Below are 19285 nucleotides of genomic sequence, written 5' to 3'. Positions count from 1 at the left end.
TGGCCAGCTTTGGTCTTTTATACAAAACAGTTTGTTTTCCTAAATAATTTACAGCTGATATTGAAATGAACTCATGCATTGACTGTAAATAAACTTTTTAGATCAAGAGGGGTGACCACAAAGAGGTGGCTGGTGGACAAGCTGGTGAACAATCAGTTGATCAACTTGAGTAAACATATGGAATAAAGGTAAAATAACCGGCATGTGGGATTTATGGTAGAGTTGGGTGGCAGCTGTAACTAGGAGTATGAACAGCTGCCTATTTATTTCTACTCTAAATCACATAGTTGTTAGGTGTGTTACTGTAATTAATTCGTTCTGATTGAAAAATGTTGGGTTGTAGGTCCACTTGTATTAGAGCGATCTAGGAAGCACTGATATCCTTTACACACTCAGAACAACAGGAAACACAAAGTAAGCATTTGTCAATTGGTTGATATGACGTTGAATGTTGTTGTTGTTGTTTTTTGTAGTAGTAGTAGTAGTAGTAGTAGTATTAGTAGTAGTACGTGGTTATATTTCATCTCGTTATCACAAGAAATCCTATGAAAGACCTGAAAGAGGAGATAAACCTAATTTCCAAGTGCTTCTGCTCCACCCGCTAGCGCGCGCCGCCTCTGACTGGAACGCGCACGCGCGCGCACACACGCTTCTACATATACACGAGCGCACATTGGCTTCAGTGCAGGCAACCAGCGAGCTGTGCATATGTGTGTGCGCGCGCGGGCGCGTGTGTGTGTGTGTAAGAGAGAGAGAGCAGTATGTAGACTTTCATGAGCCACTTTGAGGTTCGCAGTGAAGGCGAATGGTGTGAGCGGCGAAGCGCGCTGAAGAGGCGGCCATGTTAGTGCTCGGGGTTCTGGCCGGGTTCTGCCTCTGCAGCGCGGCCGCCTCCGGTTACGGCAGATGGACGCAGAACTTTGGCGCGAGCTCCAACGAAGTGGACAAGCCCGGCTCTCAGCCGCACATCATTTTCGTGATGGTGGACGACCAGGGCTTCAGGGACGTGGGATATCACGGGTCCGAAATTAAAACGCCGACACTGGATTGGCTCGCGGGGAACGGAGTCAAACTGGAGAACTACTACGTGCAGCCGCTGTGCAGTCCATCCCGCAGTCAGCTCTTGACCGGCAGGTGAGCAGTGCATCCACTCTCCGGAATGTCAACTCGGACATCCTGACCTGCTGTGTTTTTTAAGTTCATTGCATGCTGCATTATGCATAATGACAGTATCTGTATGGATACTGGGGCACTTCTGCACCTGTACACAGCAGTTACTGGCAATGATTTATTGCCACAAATCTGTATAAAGCATGCCGCGTGCACTTTTTACAGTTAAAATCTCTTGATTGCAACGCATCTACACTTCAGTGTCTACATTTTACAATAAAGTCATCGATGCTGCACTATAACTACTAAAATATACATCCATGCATGTATATTAACATATTCACAGTGAAGAATTCTGAACTACATCACTGAAATCTGTACTAAAGCATGTATATATAAAAGCAAAGGCATGAATTATATTATAGCACTGAAATCTGAAGCATGTGTATGTATTACAGCAAATACATCATATATAGACTAATGTATTGAAATCTGTACTAAAGCATGTGTATATTACAGCCAAGACACAATTTCTGAACTAAAGCACTAAATTCTTAAAGCATGTGCATATTACAGCAAAATCCTAATTTCTAAACATAAGTACTGACATCTGCGCTAACGTATATATTACAGTAAAAACATCATTTCTAAACTAAAGAATTTAAATCTGCACTAAAGCGTGTACATATTAAAGCAAATGCACGATTCTTCATTACAGTACTGAAAGCTACACTATATTATAACAAGCAAAAGAGAAAATCTTTTTTTACATATCAGCTATAGGGAATACTACACATCTTGTTCTATGACACAAAAATGCTGTCATTCATATTGTCCCAATGGGCTAATTTCAGATTGCATCTGCATTCAGGATATCATTTGCTCAGGATTTCTCTTCTTTGACCTCACCGAACAGTTGTGCACAGAACAATTGTGGCCATCAGAGCAAAGTTACACAATATGCCACAGCATGAATCATACAGAAAACCAATTCACAACCCTTGATTTTGCTACATCTGACAACCAAGATTCTTTCACCAGAATCTGTGCTGATATTGCAGTAGACATGATAGAAAAACACTGGAAATCTTAATGGAAATCACCCCACCTTCGAACTCATTTTGCAGCACACATTTCCAAGCCTGCGTGCCCTCAGGTCAAATACATTCATTAAGTAAGGAATAAAACATGACAGGCTGTAGTGTTGTAGGGAAATATTCCACCAGGGGGTGGTGTAATATGGCCTGCAGTCTCATATCACAGTCATTGGCCAAGTATTCAAAATTTATAAATTTAATAATGAACAAATCTTTACACTTTTAACCATTTGTTCAGTCTAAAGATATCCAGTTTTTACATTTCTATTCAGAAAGTCTAACGACTATACTAAAAGACTCGACTTGAGCCAGGACCACACTCTCTCTTTCACAGCACTGACATTCACACATTTACAATTGGGGCAATTTATCGTTCTTTTGTCTGCTCCGATTGACCTCTGGGCATGTTTTAAGGAGGTGGTAGAAAAACAGAGAACCTCAAAGGAAACCCACAAAGATAAGATAGGTTCAAGGGTCAAGGTTTTTGTTTGTTAATGCCACCATATGTGCAGGCATACAAAGGAAATGAAGTACCGTTTCTCTTCTCACTCAAGTGTTTCCATTGTCAAGGGAATATAGAAAGTTTGTATAGGCAGTCAGTGCAATATCAGCAGACAGTGCAATGTAGAACAGCTTGTGCAATAAATAGACATATATAAGTGAATGTGTAAGGTGCAAATATACATCCTAGTATATGTAAACATACTGAAGTTCTGAGTATAAAGGCATTTTTAAGATATTTTAAGGTGCAAGACAGATAGCAGCAGTATGACAGTAGTAGAAAAAGACTGTAACATGTAATAGTGTAACAGTCTTTTTCTACTACTGTCATACTGCTGCTATTGGTCTTGCACCTTAAAATATCTTAAAAATGCCTTATATCGAATTTGTACATGTAACGGTTTTTAAATAGGTGTTAGAAGTAACATAGATAAGAAGTACTTTATATCTTGAGGGCAAATATATGAGGGATGTGGGAGAACATGCACTGAAAGACCACACAGCCATGACTCTTTCCGTAACTGTTAAATAAACCTACAGAAATCTACACCATTTAAAGCATTTAAAAATGTTCTTTGTTAAACAACAACTTTAAAAAAAAATCAATTTAATATTAAGCTTTAATTGTATGGAGCAGCCTTCATAAAAAAATCTCTTCATACAATAAATACTGTTGATCGCTAGAGTTAATCAACACTGGATCCCATCTGATTCAATAGTTCAAAAACACTTGGAAAAAAAATCACATTGGATGGTTGAGTGAATTCTTTAAAGACCTCCACAGGTCAGGAAACTTGCCAGGCTTTTGCTTTGAAGGTAATGAAAAAGAAGCTCCACTTTCACAATCCTCCATAACTAAAGAATAAGCAGGAGGGCCTAGTGGTCATGTTGAAAGCTCTTGTGACTTTAATGAAGTCTCCTCTAAGATAAAAGAAAGTGCCTGCAGGGTACAAGATATTTGGAATAAGTGGTGCTATTGTGTGGCTGGGTTTGCTTTGTGCTGAGGAATATTGAAGAGGTCCTTCCATCAAGAACCAACGAGCGAACTTTAATTTACTTTTATGTTTGATATAGGCGCCAACCAATATCAGCAGGTAGCCAGGTAATGTTCTGGGATACAAAGAATCCAATAACCCAAAGTGAAAGTATAGTAGAATGTCATTTAAAGAAGTTTGAAACAAAAACATCTCTAGGTTACTTATGTGACCCAGGTTCCCTGAGGGAAAGAGACATTGCATCAACAACACTTTGGGAATGCTTCCGCATTGTCCACGGTCTGAATCACGTGTGTAATCTGTCCAACGGAGAGGCGAGACGTCACCGGCAGGGCTTGAAGGAAGGCTTAGACAGGGCCTCCAAAACAACGGGCAAGTCCCACACAGGCCCTCTGGGGTGCGTCCCGGGTCTCAGCCTCCGGGTGGTGGGTAAGAAAATCTGTAACCAAGGGGTTCTTTCCCAGCGGCTGCTCAGCAAGCGGAGCACAATAAGCCGTGATGGCAGACACGTAACCTTTCAGGGTTGGAGACAACCCTGCGGCAAACTGCTCCTTTAGGAACATCAGTACTGAATCAGTCGGGCAGTAAACTGGGTCCAACTGGTGATGCTCGCACCTCACAGAGAATTAGCGCTATTTAGCTCATGGAGGGAGCTCTGTATAAAGATGCACAATGCCCCTTCCTTGCAAAATCCCCAGACAATCTCGTGTCAGTATTTCTTGGCCGAAGCCCTCCTATTGAAGATGACGGTCCTCAGATCCATCACCCCACGGGACTTTGACCCAAAGCGTCGCACAGGATCCATTGTGGGGATCTGTTTCTGAACCTCCCGGTGCCGGGAGGTGCTTTTTTGTGTCTAGAGCCGGAGCTATGCCCTGGTGCAGCTCTATGGATGTCCTGAGAGGCGGCGAGCCCTTCAGGTCCACTACGGTACCGGGGCGGTACTCGCTGGAGCTGGTTGTGCCCTAAAGCACTGAATGTGGCAGGGTTAAAAAGCCTGCTCCCTGGCGTAGGCCCTGGCCACCAAGCCCATCCGTACAACCTCGGTTTTGGTGGCCAGGGCCTACGCCAGGGAGCAGGCTTTTTGAGGGACCTTGAGGGCCTTGAGGGACGATACCACACCTGGGGAGAGATAGCCTGCCAGCGTCTCATCCGGGGGCATTATCCTGTAACCGCACTCATTTAGCCCTACTACATTTGTGCTTTTGTTCACAGTCAGAACGATTGCTTGCTTTTATTTCTTTCTATATTTTTTTCTAACATTTACCACTTACCAAAAACCTGTAAGGGGACAAACACACAGAGCGCTTCCTGAGCAAACAGAAGCTAGCAATGGCTCCACTGCTTGTTTCATAGCTTCTTGGTCGTGACGTCACCGACGCCTCTCCGTTGGACAGATTACAAACGTGATTCAGAGCGTTGACAACACGGAAGCGTTCCCAAAGTGTTGTTGACGCAGCTCGAGTTCCTGAAAGGGAACTCAGAATTGCATTACACAAGAAATCTTGGATGCTATGAAAAATTACGTTATTCCATTAAGCCTTAAATCAAGAATTGTGAAAATGTTTCAGCATCTGCAATAAACAAATGAAAAAGAGAGTTTGTTTGGTGCTTGTGGACATGGCAGATGTTGAAAAATGCTGATATACGTAAGAGGGTCTTTCACCCTGTCTGATGGAAAACATGGTGAAAGGCAGTGTGTGTCATTTCAATCCCAAATAAACATCTTTCCTATCAGCTTCTTGATGATTAATGTACAGGATGATTAAATGTTGATTAATTAGAACTAGAATGGCCAAAAAGCATCTGCAGTGCCCTACCAAAGTTCCTGTTGAAGCAAATTTCACACTTCCCATGGCAGACAAATAAAGGTTAAACCGTGATTAAAAGATGTTATTAATAGGGGTATTGCTGAGAGAGGGGGTTCTCGTCTGATTTGATTTTGAAACTTGATTCATGAAATCCAGTTGGTTGAGAAATATGTTTTTGTCTAATATTTCTGATATGTTGAAAATGTAGTAATGTAAGCCTCATCTCATCTCATCCGATTAACATTTTATCCTTGTTTAAAAGTTAGTTATTTTATTCATTGATTGCATTATTAAGACTTTAATATAAATTTATGGCTAGCAGCACCATAAGTGGATACTTGTCTATTATGCCCATATTTAGACATTCCCCCAAATTGTAGTATGAAACAAAAAAATTGGTCTAGAATGTCTTTCAGGGTTGTAGCATTACAATTTCCTTTCACTGGAACTTAGAGCCCCAAACATGTCCCAGCATGATGTCCCTGTGCACAACGTTAGCTTTATGTAAACATGGTTTTACAACTTTGCTGGGAAGAACTTGAGTGGCCTGCACAGGACACTGACCCCAACACCTCTGGAATGAACCTGAACATCAATAGGCACAAAGGGGGACTAAATCCAAACACATATGTACTTCAACAAGCACATGTGGATGTGATGGTCAGGTTTTTAAGTACTACTAAATACTTAGTATATTATATTTATTTAAAAAAAAATGTAACGAGGCGTTTTTAACAAATAACAATATAAATTCAATAAGAATACCAGAAATTCTCCCAGATACAATGGTGGAGTGTGTATGTGTGTTTGGATTGTAGCTGACATGCTACAGTGTTTGAGCCACGTTACTGGAAGAATAGGAGGTGTTCCTGTCGTTTTAGCCATCACTTGGTCAAAATTATTATTATTATTATTTTTTTTTTAGTTGCACTCACAAAATAAGCCGTGCTATGAACACCTTTAGTAATTAATGGATAATTGCTATGTAATAACATACATCCAAAGACATTTCAAAGCCCAGTCTACATTTAAAATAATTTTTTTTTTTAATCTTTCAAGAGAGAGTGATCTAATAATTTATTTTTTCTCACTTCAAATGATGACGTGATTGTATTGTATTGCACGGTATCGACTTTACAACAACAATATTCAATGTGTTTCCAATTTCCGCAGTTTCTGCTATACTTCAGTCATTTGTTGAATTCAATACACGAAGCAGAGCAAAATGTCTGTCTTTCATGACTTAACTTTGCAGTAATATCGTAGTACATTAGATCACATTCTTCATGGGTTAGAAAATCGTTGAGGATTATCGAGCAGTACCCAGGAAGATTGAATGATCTGTTACGAAGACTCAGAGGCTTAAAGAAGGTGTGACTGAATAACATTTGTTGTAAGGGAAAGACTGAGAGAGCGGTTTTTGTTGTGTCAGGGTCTGCATGTGATTAAGTGGAGAGCGGAGTTTTATATGCTTATTTAGACCAGATGTAGGGTGAACACTAGTGAGAAAGAACATAGGGCTGGCCGAGGTTTTAGCACAGATTGGGTAAGATTTTTTTCAGAGCCAGTCGCTTTGGTGGTCAAAAGACATATGTCCTGGGGATCACTTTGATTGCATACAAGGAGAGCGTTTTGGTTTTACTGGGTGTGTGATCGGCTGGAAGTATGCTCCAGCGGTTACGTCAACACGCCAGCGGGACAAAGTGATTTTAAGCAATGACAGTACTTTGACAGCAGCTTTTAACAATTAAAGCTCTTGGATTGTTGTCCACTTCTCTGTGGCATCTCTGACCACAGTTATAAGTCCATAAAAAATGATGAACTATAAAATTTACTAATTTTTACCTTAACCTCTTTCTCAAACACACACACACACACACACACACACACACACACACACACACACACACACACACACACACACACACCATTTTTAGTCCTTTTTCAAAACACATTAAGACATAACTTGAGCTAATGAACCTATATTGCTACAGCTGTATTGGTCAGTGACCTTACAGTCCAGAGGGTTCTTTTGCAGATTTATGGTATTGTAAATTAAACTTAATGTCGCATAACTCGTTGGCTCATGTAGCTGCTGGCCTGTTCAGTTTTACAAGCGTCTTCATGGCATCAAAACCTATTTATTCATGCGATATAGGTTTGCTGTATTTCTGTATAATAATGCTGTATTAGAAGAAAGTTACAAGAAAACTGTAAAACTTGGAAAGACAATCCTAATTAATTATTAAAGATGAAGCGGAAACCTTTTACACATTGAACATTATGTGCCTACCCCGAATTGCTTACACCTATCTGACCCTAACCCTATCCCTAACCCTTAGTGTTCTGTTTTTGTCATAATTATTAACGGACAAATCAGTTCCTTCCGTTAAACCATTTCTAGTTTGTACCTTAACTTGATTCTATCATCATATTCACCTTTTCATCTATCAGCATATTCACCTTTACCATCTTTTACAATTATTTATTTAGTTAGTTATATGGTTTCTTGTTTGCGTTTGTGAAAAGACAATGCTATGAAAAAAAAAAGCAGATTTGGATTTTTGATAAAAAAAAAAAGGGTGAAAATGGTAAATGATTGTATATTGGATTTTTTTGTTAAGAAACATATACTTAAACACTATGTTTCTAGTACATAAAAACTCAAATTAAAAGGGAGCCAGTCACACTATTTCTGTACATGACCAACAAAACACTTAGTGGATTTTGTTTGTCTTTCAAGCCTAGCTATATCACTGTTATTCGATTCATTCAATTTGAATTTTCAAACGTAGTTTTTAGGTTTATTAATATAATATTTTTCATATATTTTGCATCAAGTAGTGTTGTCTTACAGCACTAGGCTTCCTGGCTTGATCTGACCTTGAATTATTGGCCTTGTGGGTATTCTGTGCATGTTCTCCTTATGTACATCCCAGGAACATGCTTTAGATAAAGATAAATTGCCTCTGGATATGAATGTGTATGCATTGGACCACCTTTCCTTCTAGTACATATTCCCACCTTTGCACTAGTATTCCTAGGACAAGTTCTGCATCCACAGGATCCCAGAACAGGGTGAAATTGTGAAAGAAGACGAATGATCTTTTGTATATGAAGTTTGGATTAAGCAGTCCTCTCACAGAACCCCTCATTCTTAATTAGTTTGGATGGAGTGTGTCACTACATCATAATTCTTTTTAGAGATGGCCAAGTCCACACTCGAGGACATTCGACTTGTGCCGAATTTATCTTGGCTTTGTGTTTTATTACACAGTGATCCGTTGCCCCTTTCTGAGGTCTTCGGTACCTTTAAGCAACATGGGATTTTCCTTTCCTCCAACTCAGCAGGCTGCCTGTTTTTGCTCCTGAAAAACATCCACATAGAATGAAGAGTACCTATGACTAATTCTTAAAAAAAACGAATTCTCATCTTTTAATTTAGAACATATACGATAGAAATATGCTGATATGTGTAAGTGTTGTTGATGTTGCGTCTCTACATTTGCCACAAACCGTAACTTCTGTTCTCACATATACATGAGACCACCCACTTTTTTAAACAATCTTCGAAATTGCAGGAAGGGCAAGGACTAAGGATGTATATACCCCTGAGATTATAGAAAGCCACTGTGTTCTTCCAGCTCTCCAAATGTTGTATACATTTTTGACTCCTTCCTCCAGATGTGTGCCTCAACATAATCCTGTTCCCAAAGACTACAGACAGTTCTATTGATCTCCTAGCCTGTTTTTTTTTTTTAATTGCTCTGAAATGCATTGTTAGTAGGAGGCTATTTTACAGACAGAGATTTGCCTTTATGCATGATGTCAATTCATTTTAATGGACCATAGGATAACTTGCACCCTTTATTCATTATCCACTTTGTTTATACTAATATAATGACTTTTTTCATGTTGAAGCAAAGCTACATTATGAATGAATTAGAGAAAAAAAGAAAGCAAATTAAATACTTTGTCAATGAGTACACAATGATAAGAAAAACTGAAATAGGTAACAAAATGAGCAAGTCCTTCTTTATGATTGTGCAATTTAAGCTCCTTTATTGCAAAGTGTCTCATAGCCTGTTCAAAATCTGCATATCTTGCATTACCATCACCCCTACCCATACAATTTCAGTGTGAGTTGATGTTGTACGGGCTTACTGTATGGACAGTTTAGAGCCAAAAAGAAAACCAGCCAAGTGTGTTGGCAGGATTTCTAATAAAAGAGCCCAAGTTTAAACACATCCAGTGTGAGGATGTGTTTTTCTAACTGAGTGTAAAAAAAACCTCTGTGGATACATCTACAGTACATGCAGTCACAGACGTGCACTTTTAAATGCCATGTCTCTCAGTATATCTAGTTTTCTGTATTAGCTCACAAGTATACAGTACAGGGCCTAAGATACATTCTAATTGTTAATAGAAAGTGTATGATCAGTTTGTGTTTGCAGTAATATAATATTTACAGTGTAGAATTTATAGTTTATTAGATATTAGATGTACAGCTCCACCATGTACTACTCCCAAATATTTTTGATTCTCTTCAAAGCGCAAGACATAGGGAATCTATAAATTACCTAAACCATGGGATGGAAGCCAGCACAGCTGTGGTGTGTGTGTGTGTGTGTGTGTGTGTGTGTGTGTGTGTGTGTGTGTGTGTGTGTGTGTGTGTGTGTGTGTGTGTGTGTGTGTGTGTGTGTGTGTGTGTGTGTGTGTGTGTGTGTATGTGTGAGAGAGAAAGAGAGCGAGAGAGAGATGTTTTTACAGTAAAAGAACAGCAACCCGTTTCTTCACATCCATACTTTGCACAGCTCTAAGAAAACACATCAAATAAAAAAACTTTTGCAGGATATTTATTATTTTGTTTCAAATTCTCATTAAATTGATCACAGATTTTAAACATTTTAGGTTGATTTTTATCTAACGTCAAGCAGCAAACTGACAGCCATGCGTGTCTAGTCTTTCATTCCTCTTCTCACTACATACTTTTTCTTTTAGTTTAGACTGTAGTTGAATAATTCATAGTAGGAATCGAAAAATATGCACTAAAAGAAATACCATGGAAACTTTAAGGGATTAAACCGAGCTGAATGTTACCGACCTGCTGTTGAGCAAACACACAGAGGTATAGATAAGAAAAAATCGAACAGGAACAAACAGAACCAAATAGAAGTTGCTTTAACTGCACAAGTCGGAAATGTAAAATGTTTAATTCACAAATGCATCATGCTTGGCCTTAAATGATCTTTTAAGTAGCATTCTAAAAAACGTAAACACATTACATTTAACCTTTTTATACCTGTATATATTATTATTGTACCTCCACGTGCTGTATATTTACAAGAGATCGTGTTATCCCATGTAATGCGGTTAAGGGTTGTCGGTAGCAGTGTGGGAGCAACTCAAATCACATCTAGTTCATTAAATAACTACTACACCGTGAAGGGTGAGATCGGTTCTTTTGAATATCCTATGTAGTACAGAATAATTAACAGGGGTTAAAATGGTCAGAATGTCCTGCAACAATCTGTTGAAACAACTGTACTTTGGCAGTAGTTTATTAAAACAAAGATATCTTTATTTTTAAATGTTTCCTTAATATACTCAAAGGAAGAAATTACTACAGGGGTCTTGTGTCTTTCAGCGATGTAGTTTAAATGTTTTACTTGGCAAAGTTTTGTTTTACAGCTCCAGAGTCTGGGTCAATTCTGAGCTTAGGGTACAGTCGGAGTTATTTCAGGTTGTCTGTGTGTGTGTGTGTGTGTGTGTGTGCGTGTGTGTGTGTGTGTGTGTGTGTGTGTGTGTGTGTGTGTGTGTGTGTGTGTGTTTTGCTGTTCAAGTGACCAGGGAGTATTCCGGTCTTGTGTTCGGTATTTCCCGGGATAGGGATTTACGCTCCACCATAACCCTGACCTGGCGAACTGAAGACTGTCTGGACAATATCATGCAGTTTATTTTCAGTTTAAATGGTGCATTAATAATTATTCATATCTTTGTCCAACATGTCCCCTTGAAACCCCTTTCATTTCTCCTCAGCAACATGTGTGCTTGTTGGTGTTATAATTACTGTTTGTTATTGCTCACCAAACTAGAAACTAGTAGATTGTGAATTCATGCGATTATTTCCATGTTGTTCCTTACTCTGTATGTGGCCACAAACCCTGCGAGAACAACTAAAGCTCTTATTCCACTCCCTACCTGATGAGAGGATGCCTGTTCATTGGGCACTGACAGACGGGGCGAGGGGGTGATGTAGAGAGGGATAGATGACAGAGATGAATGGAAAGGAGAAAAAAAAAATGATGGAGCCTGGTTGTCTGGGGACTCAGAAAGGCCGACAAGAGGCACTAATACTTCTTTTTTCTGTGTTTTCCAAAGAGAAAAACAGTAAAAATTGTTGAGGTAATTTTGAGAGTGTTTGCCAGCTTTATGTTAAATAATTACATTATTATGTTTTGTTTTTTTTAACTACATGATAAAGTAATACCCAAACCCTAGGCTAGAAACAATGAAGGCTAGAAGAAAACAATGCATATTAATTACTGATCATTAATTTTAACATGTCGTTATTAGAACATTGTTTTAGCAAATGTATTTAGATTTTATGAGGGACTTAATGTAGGAAGGTTACAGCTGTTGGCTTGGTATTTTACTATAAAGGTTGTTATATTTGCCTTGAAATTCTTAGTGACGTTTCCTAATTTAGGCAAAGTGTTAAATTACGTAAGATTACTTTGGTAAATGTAGACAGATTCACATTTGTCTAATGTGTGTTTGGTATGATTTAATTGTTGACATTCAAGAGGCAACATTTATTGTATAGCATTTAGCTGAAATTAAGTTAACTGACTTATGTTCTTACTGTATATTGAAGCTTATCATAAAACTTGTATTTTGTAACCTTGAGTGATCTGTCAACTTGTTCAGAAGTCATTAGAAGTTAGCAATACTTGTTACTTATTAAAAAATACCCAGCGATTTAATAGAGAAAATCTTTAGTTTTTCTTCTTTTTTCTTTTTTTTGGCTGCTCCAGTTAGGTTTCGCCACAGCGAATCATCCGTATCCACACTACTCTGTAATCTACATCTGCCTCTTTCAAACCAACTATCTGCATGTCTTCCCTCACCACATCCATAAACCTCCTCCTTGGCCTTCCTTATAAACCTCCTCTTTTCTTGGCAGCTCCATCCTCAGCATTCTCCTACCGATATACCCCATGTCCCACCTCTGCACATGTCCAAACCATCTCAATCGTGCCTCTCTCACTTTGTCTCTGAAACGTCCTACATTTGCTGTCCCGCTAATAAACTCATTTCTAATCCTTTCCATCCTCATCACTCCAAACAAAAACCTCAACATCTTCAGCTCTGCTACCTCCAGCTCCACCTCCTGTCTTTTACTCAATGTCACTGTCCCATACAACATTGCAGGTCTCACCACAGTCCTATAAACTTTCCCTTTCACTCTTGCAGATACTCCTCTATCACAAATCACTCCTATTTCTCTGCTCCACCCACTCCACCCTGCCTGCACTCTTTTCTCCACTGCCCTCCCTCTCATTCGCACACATGAACTCTGTCTAACTCCTACTGACTTTTCTACATCACATACCTTCACTTCTCCAGGCTCTTCTCAACCTGCTCCCTACTCTCACCACAAATCACAATATCATCCACAAACATCATAGTACACAGAGACTCCTGTCTGACGTCGGCCATATACCTGTCATTCACCAGATAAAATCTTTATTTATTAACACATACTAGACTCCAAAGTTTTATTTAAGATCATAAAATTGTCTGTGTGTATTTTGTTTTGTTTGTTTATGGTATTCATCTTAGTGTTTTGTCTTCTTAGTAACTGAGGAATGCATTAAACATCAGGCAATGCACAAACACAGCAACTACTTTCAGACAAAACAATAAATGAAGATACTTTAAAAGATGAGCTTACTCCATAAAAAAAAAAAAAACATGGAATTTCAAGAAATACCACCTGTTGTCTTGATATAAATGATATGTGTGCTATGTCTGCAGCTTTTCAGATTCTACCCATTAATCATAGATGCCTAGATATGACTGGTATAGATTTGTGCAGATTTTACTGTATTGTTAAAGTAAAGCAGTACTTGTGGAAGTTAATCTTAAAACCATCATTATTCTTAAACTAGAAAATTTTTAATTTTGAATATAATTTGAGTATATTTGTTTCTACCATAGGTATCAAATCCACACTGGGCTCCAACACTCAATAATCCGCCCCACCCAACCCAACTGCCTCCCATTAAATAACGTCACGCTGCCTCAAAAGCTTAAGAATGCAGGATACGCCACGCACATGGTTGGCAAGTGGCACCTCGGTTTCTACAAGCGTAGCTGCATGCCTACACAGCGTGGCTTTGACACCTTTTTCGGGTCCCTTCTAGGGAGTGGTGACTACTACAGCCACTACAAGTGTGATAGCCCTGGAATGTGTGGCTTTGACCTGCACGAGGGTGAAGAAGCTGCATGGGAGCAAGACCGAGGCATCTATTCCACACACATGTATACTCAAAAGGCTGTACGTATTCTTGCATCACACAACCCCAGACAACCTATTTTCTTGTATTTGGCATACCAGGCAGTGCACTCGCCACTGCAGGTTCCCGCTCGCTACCTTGAGCGCTATAAATCCATCCCCAATCTGCAACGACGCAAGTACGCAGCCATGGTCAGCTGCTTGGATGAGGCTATGCGCAACTTAACTCTTGCACTCAAACGCTATGGCTACTATGACAACATGGTCTTGGTGTACTCTTCTGACAATGGGGGCCAACCTATGGTAGGTGGCAGTAACTGGCCACTAAGAGGTAGTAAAGGGACCTATTGGGAGGGTGGTATACGGGCAGTGGGGTTTGTGCACAGCCCCTTACTTGTAAAAAGAGGTACATGTAAAGCCCTAATCCACATTACTGACTGGTACCCAACCCTGGTAACACTCGGTGAAGGTACACTTGATGAGAATCAAAATCTGGATGGCTATGATGTCTGGGAGTCGATCAGTGAAGGGCTTCCCTCTCCACGTCATGACATTCTTCACAACATAGACCCTATCTACGCCAAAGCGAAAAATGGCTCCTGGAAGGCTGGATACGGAATCTGGAACACAGCGGTCCAGGCAGCACTCCGTGTTGGTGACTGGAAACTCCTGACAGGTATGCCAGGCTACAGCGACTGGGTTCCACCACAAACCTTTTCCAACCGGATGTTGAGCAACCGCTTGCACAGTGAGCGCGTGCGCTGGGATCGAGGCAAGACAATTTGGCTCTTTAACATCACTGCTGACCCTTTCGAGCGTGTGGATCTGTCGAGACGCTACCCACACATAGTAAAAAAGATGCTTCTTAGACTTATGCAATACAACAAGACAGCCGTGCCATGCCGCTACCCACCTAAGGACTATCGGTCCAATCCGCAGTACAACGGAGGGGTCTGGGGACCTTGGTACTCTGATCTTGATGAACAGGACAACGAAAATAATAGCATTCTTTCCAATAATGTACGGAAAATTCAAAAAGAGAAAAAAGCTAAACATAAACGGAAGTGGAAAAGGAAATCTGACAACTTCTCGGTGCTCCATTTGCAGTGACTTGTTTTTACTTTTAAAGACTCCAGTACTCAGGGACTGATGGGCAGGCTCATTCTGCTCACATGATTTTTCACTGACAGAGTTTTATATTTAGATCACTTTACCTCTAGTTAGTTGTTTTAGATGTAAGCAAAAGGAATCAGTGGTTAGGCATCTGATTCTTATGAAGAAACTTACTTAAACACTGTTGTTCTTTCAGCTTAGAATTGTTACTTAGAGCAGAAAAAGAAAAATATCTATATTTATTTTTAGCATTTTATTGCATGATTTTGTTGCCATCGTATCATTTTATGACTTTTAGGACTAATAACATGTTCAAAAGAAATACAAGAATATTGTGTTCCAAGCCTGAGCATACACAGTTTAGTTCCAGAATAAAAAACCAAGTGAGGCTTTAATAAAAGTTAAACTGATTAAAAAGTTAAACTGATCAAAATGTTATGGTCGAATACACTTGATGTTTCACACACATTTAGAATTTTCCAGTACTGTCTTTGTCTTTCATTTGCTCTTTTGTATTGTGTGGTCCAGTACCATTTGAATGTAAAGCAATAAAACAAATAAATGTAAACTCGAAATCTTTCCTTCCATCTAGCGTGCTGTCCCTCCTCATCCTGTTTAGACATGTTCCATCTGTTGGACCCATGTGTGCTTATATTTAGGGATGTGATACTTTACCATTGAAAATGTTTATCATGCTTTGCAGTATGAATGGATTGTCTTGGGTCTACTTGCACAGGAAATATTACTATTCCTTAAAATGGATTCTGACATTTTGGAAGAGAACAGATGCTGCTCTGTGGCAGTTTCATTGCAGCCCCACAACTACTAATAACATAATAATTTCTAACAACATTAGTTTTATACATTTCTGACTGCCCTTTATCTATCAACATATGTTTCCTTTGAGATATAGTAAATGTATCTAGTTAAACAGGGGGAAAAAACTTATTTTTATTAACAATGTTGAAACTTTCAATAATATTATGTACTTAAGCTTATGGGACACTTTACTACCACTTTACCACTATTTGCCTAGCACATTTTAATCTTACAACTTGATAATAAATATCAAATTGCTGCCTGGTTACATTAGTCATGTAATTCATCCTGAATTAATTATTTATATTTTTTATATAATATAATTATATAAAATAATATAAAATAATATAATTATTTATATAATTTATATAATATAATTATTTATACTCTGACTTTTGTGAGCAAGTACACTGTGACTTTGGTTGCTAAAAGAGAACGCCAGAAGTATTTGTATTATTTTACTTTCAGGTACTATTCTGTTTTTAGACCTCTGAAATTTCTGCTGAGGTGGATAAAGTACACAAAACGTGTACTTGAGTTAAAGTAGAGATACATTCGGTAAAATATTACGCCAGTAAAAATAAAAGGTCCCCCATTGAACTTTCACTTGAGTAAAAATACACAATTGTTTGCCTCCAAATTTACTTAAGTATCCAAATACTATGATTTATTATGGCTATAATGTTTCTATTATCATTTTCATCACAAGACTCTTTCTTGCTTAATTAACTCAGTTTATGTGAAAAGACTCTAATGTTACGCTTAGCACACCAATCTACAGTATTAATAGAATGATATTAATGAGTCAAAGACTTTTTGATAGCTATTACAATTATCATGAGCCCAAAACCTTCTTTTCTACTATATATTAAAAAAAATCGTCCAAATAAAGCCTTACTAAGGGTGTAGTGGCTAGTTAAAGTCAGGAGTTTCTTCCATCATTTATTCCTCTCAAAATGTTCTGCTTGCTGTTGAACTGATGCTGAACTGTATGTTTGTGTTAAGTAGATACCACCAAGAGCATTCAATACAAGTTCCTTTACCAGTTCTTTACCAGTGCATTGACATGCAAAAAAAAAGCTTATTAATTACAGTAACAAATCACATTTACTTCATTATTGTTCACCACTGAGTTTCTGAATGTCTGTAGACTCTTGCAGAGGTTACAAGAAAATAATTCTAGCAGGCAAAGAGCAATATTCACTAAGATTAATATATTGCAAAGCAGAAGTCAGAGGTGAGTGCACGTTTTTCTCATCTTTCAGTCAATTGGCTTATCAGCCTAGTAAATACATTTTGTTTGGTCTGACCACTGAAAAAAGTTGTAGTTTTAAGGTCATCAGCATGCCAAACATTGCTACAACTGCTAAAAACAATTTTTTGAGTAAAACTTTGTTTAAAAATTACAGATATACAGATATTCATGTGCCATGAGAAAACAATCTATAAAGTACATCAATAATGCAAGCTCAGTTATTTATACAATATTTACACAAAAATTTTACACAAAAAATAAACAATAATCTTTAAACATGATTTATAATGATCTCAATAGTCACTATATGTAGGTAAAGCCAATGCTCTTCAACAAAGTGTTTTTCAGAAGTTGTGCAAGAATCACTCTTATGGCTAGTAAACAGAAATGACTTGAATCTCTGTCTTCTGTTTGTGTTTAGTTGCCCTAAAACATTGTGTGCTTCCTACTTAACACTAAATGGTTTAGCTCCAAATTATCTTTCCAGTCTTCTAACATGCTACAATCCGTCACGCTCCCTGAGATCTCAAAACTCCGGACTTCTAGTAGTTCCTAGAACAGCAAAGTCCAATAAAGGTGGTAAAACATTCTCACATTTGGCTCCTAAACTCTGGAATAGTCTTCCTGACAGTGTTCGGGGCTCAGACACACTCTCCCAGTTTAAGTGCAGATTAAAAACATATCTTTTTAGCAAAGCCTACACAAAACACACGTCTCACATAATAACCTTGTGCTCCAGTACATCTGATTACATGCACATTATCAACTTGTGTTGTTAATATCATGAACAGCAGCTACACTAATTCCTCTCCACTGCTTCTCTTTCTCTCCCGATCCCGAGGCATCCTGAGGTTGCTCCAGCCCCAGTCACGTCCCACCTCATGAAGATTATGGACCTTTAAAGAAGTAGATGCCGACCCCGCAAACATCCCGTACCATCTAGAGAAGTACCAGTGCCAATTGGATCCCACTTCATGTGTGGAGTTTTGACACTGGACCTCCTGAAGTGTTTAAAGGCTCTGGCATGGAGAAGCTGTTTTATGAGTTGCTCAGTAGCTCCTAGTTTTATAACCACAAATGACTGTATAAGACTGTAGAAAGAACATTACTTATAATCTTACATTCCAGAGTTAATGTTATTTCTCACTCTCCAATGTTCTGTATTGTTTAAAGAGTTATAATCACACTCTTGATGTCACCCAAATGAGGAAGGGTTCCTCTTTTGAGTCTGGTTCCTCTCAAGGTTTCTTACTTATAACATCTAAGGGAGTTTTTCCTTGCCACAGTCGCCATGGCTGCTCATCATGAATAAATACACACCATTCACCTTAACTGTTAATTTCTGTAAAGCTGCTTTAAGACAATGTCTGGTGTGAAAAGCGCCATAGAAATAAACTTGACATGACTTGACTTGTAGTAGAGAGGCGCAGTGTTTCTGTATAAAAAAATATAGTTAGCTTTAATGATATAATAATAATAATAAAAATAATTTGCCAATAAAGTACTTGAACTGTTGTTCCTGTTCCAACTCTAAATATTGGAGTATGCCTTCCCAAACTTATTAAATATACACATTAAGTCTGCATGCAGGCATTACTCATGTTGAGCTATTCTACAAGACCTCCCATTCAGGTGCAAAAGATGTACAAAGCTGTAAAGCTTTTGTGGTTTCTGGATGACAGCTCAACCTCATGAACTGAGGGTTAGCACACATTTATCATCCATTTGAAAAAGCCAGATTCGTTTCAGAGGGAAAATATTAATGACAAATGTGGGTGTTGGTTGCAGAATACATGTGGAATGATGTAATGTTCCTGTTGGAGAACTGTATCTATTAACAAGCTCGCTCAGAAGAATTGTGATCCTGATTACTCAGGAAAAGCCATGCCAGCATTTTACAAACCTAACTAGAAAGAATTTTTATGGGCTTGTTTAAGAACTATCCATCACCAAGCGTGACATTTCAGATGCATTAACACAATGAAAAACAAAACAAATGACTTTAAAGAAATTCTAAAGGGAATTGGTTCAAGATTCAGTTGTCACTTTCATTAAAGTTCCCC

The 19285-nt window shown here is 38.6% G+C and overlaps 1 protein-coding gene across 1 annotated transcript; it reads left to right on the top strand.

Moving 5' to 3' along the window:
• The first annotated feature begins 644 nt into the window (after positions 1-644).
• arsj (arylsulfatase family, member J) lies at positions 645-15710 on the top strand. The gene is made up of 2 exons (XM_083542188.1): positions 645-1134; positions 13738-15710. Exons 1-2 carry the CDS (start codon positions 842-844, stop codon positions 15143-15145), a joined length of 1701 nt encoding a protein of 566 aa, XP_083398314.1. The 5' UTR covers positions 645-841; the 3' UTR covers positions 15146-15710.
• The last annotated feature ends 3575 nt before the right edge of the window (positions 15711-19285 follow it).

This window comes from Silurus aristotelis (assembly GCF_946808225.1).
Source record: "Silurus aristotelis genome assembly, chromosome: 5".
Taxonomy (NCBI): Eukaryota; Metazoa; Chordata; class Actinopteri; order Siluriformes; family Siluridae; genus Silurus; species Silurus aristotelis.
Note: the sequence above shows the minus strand (reverse complement) of the source record. Positions and strands in the feature narration are given on the sequence as shown.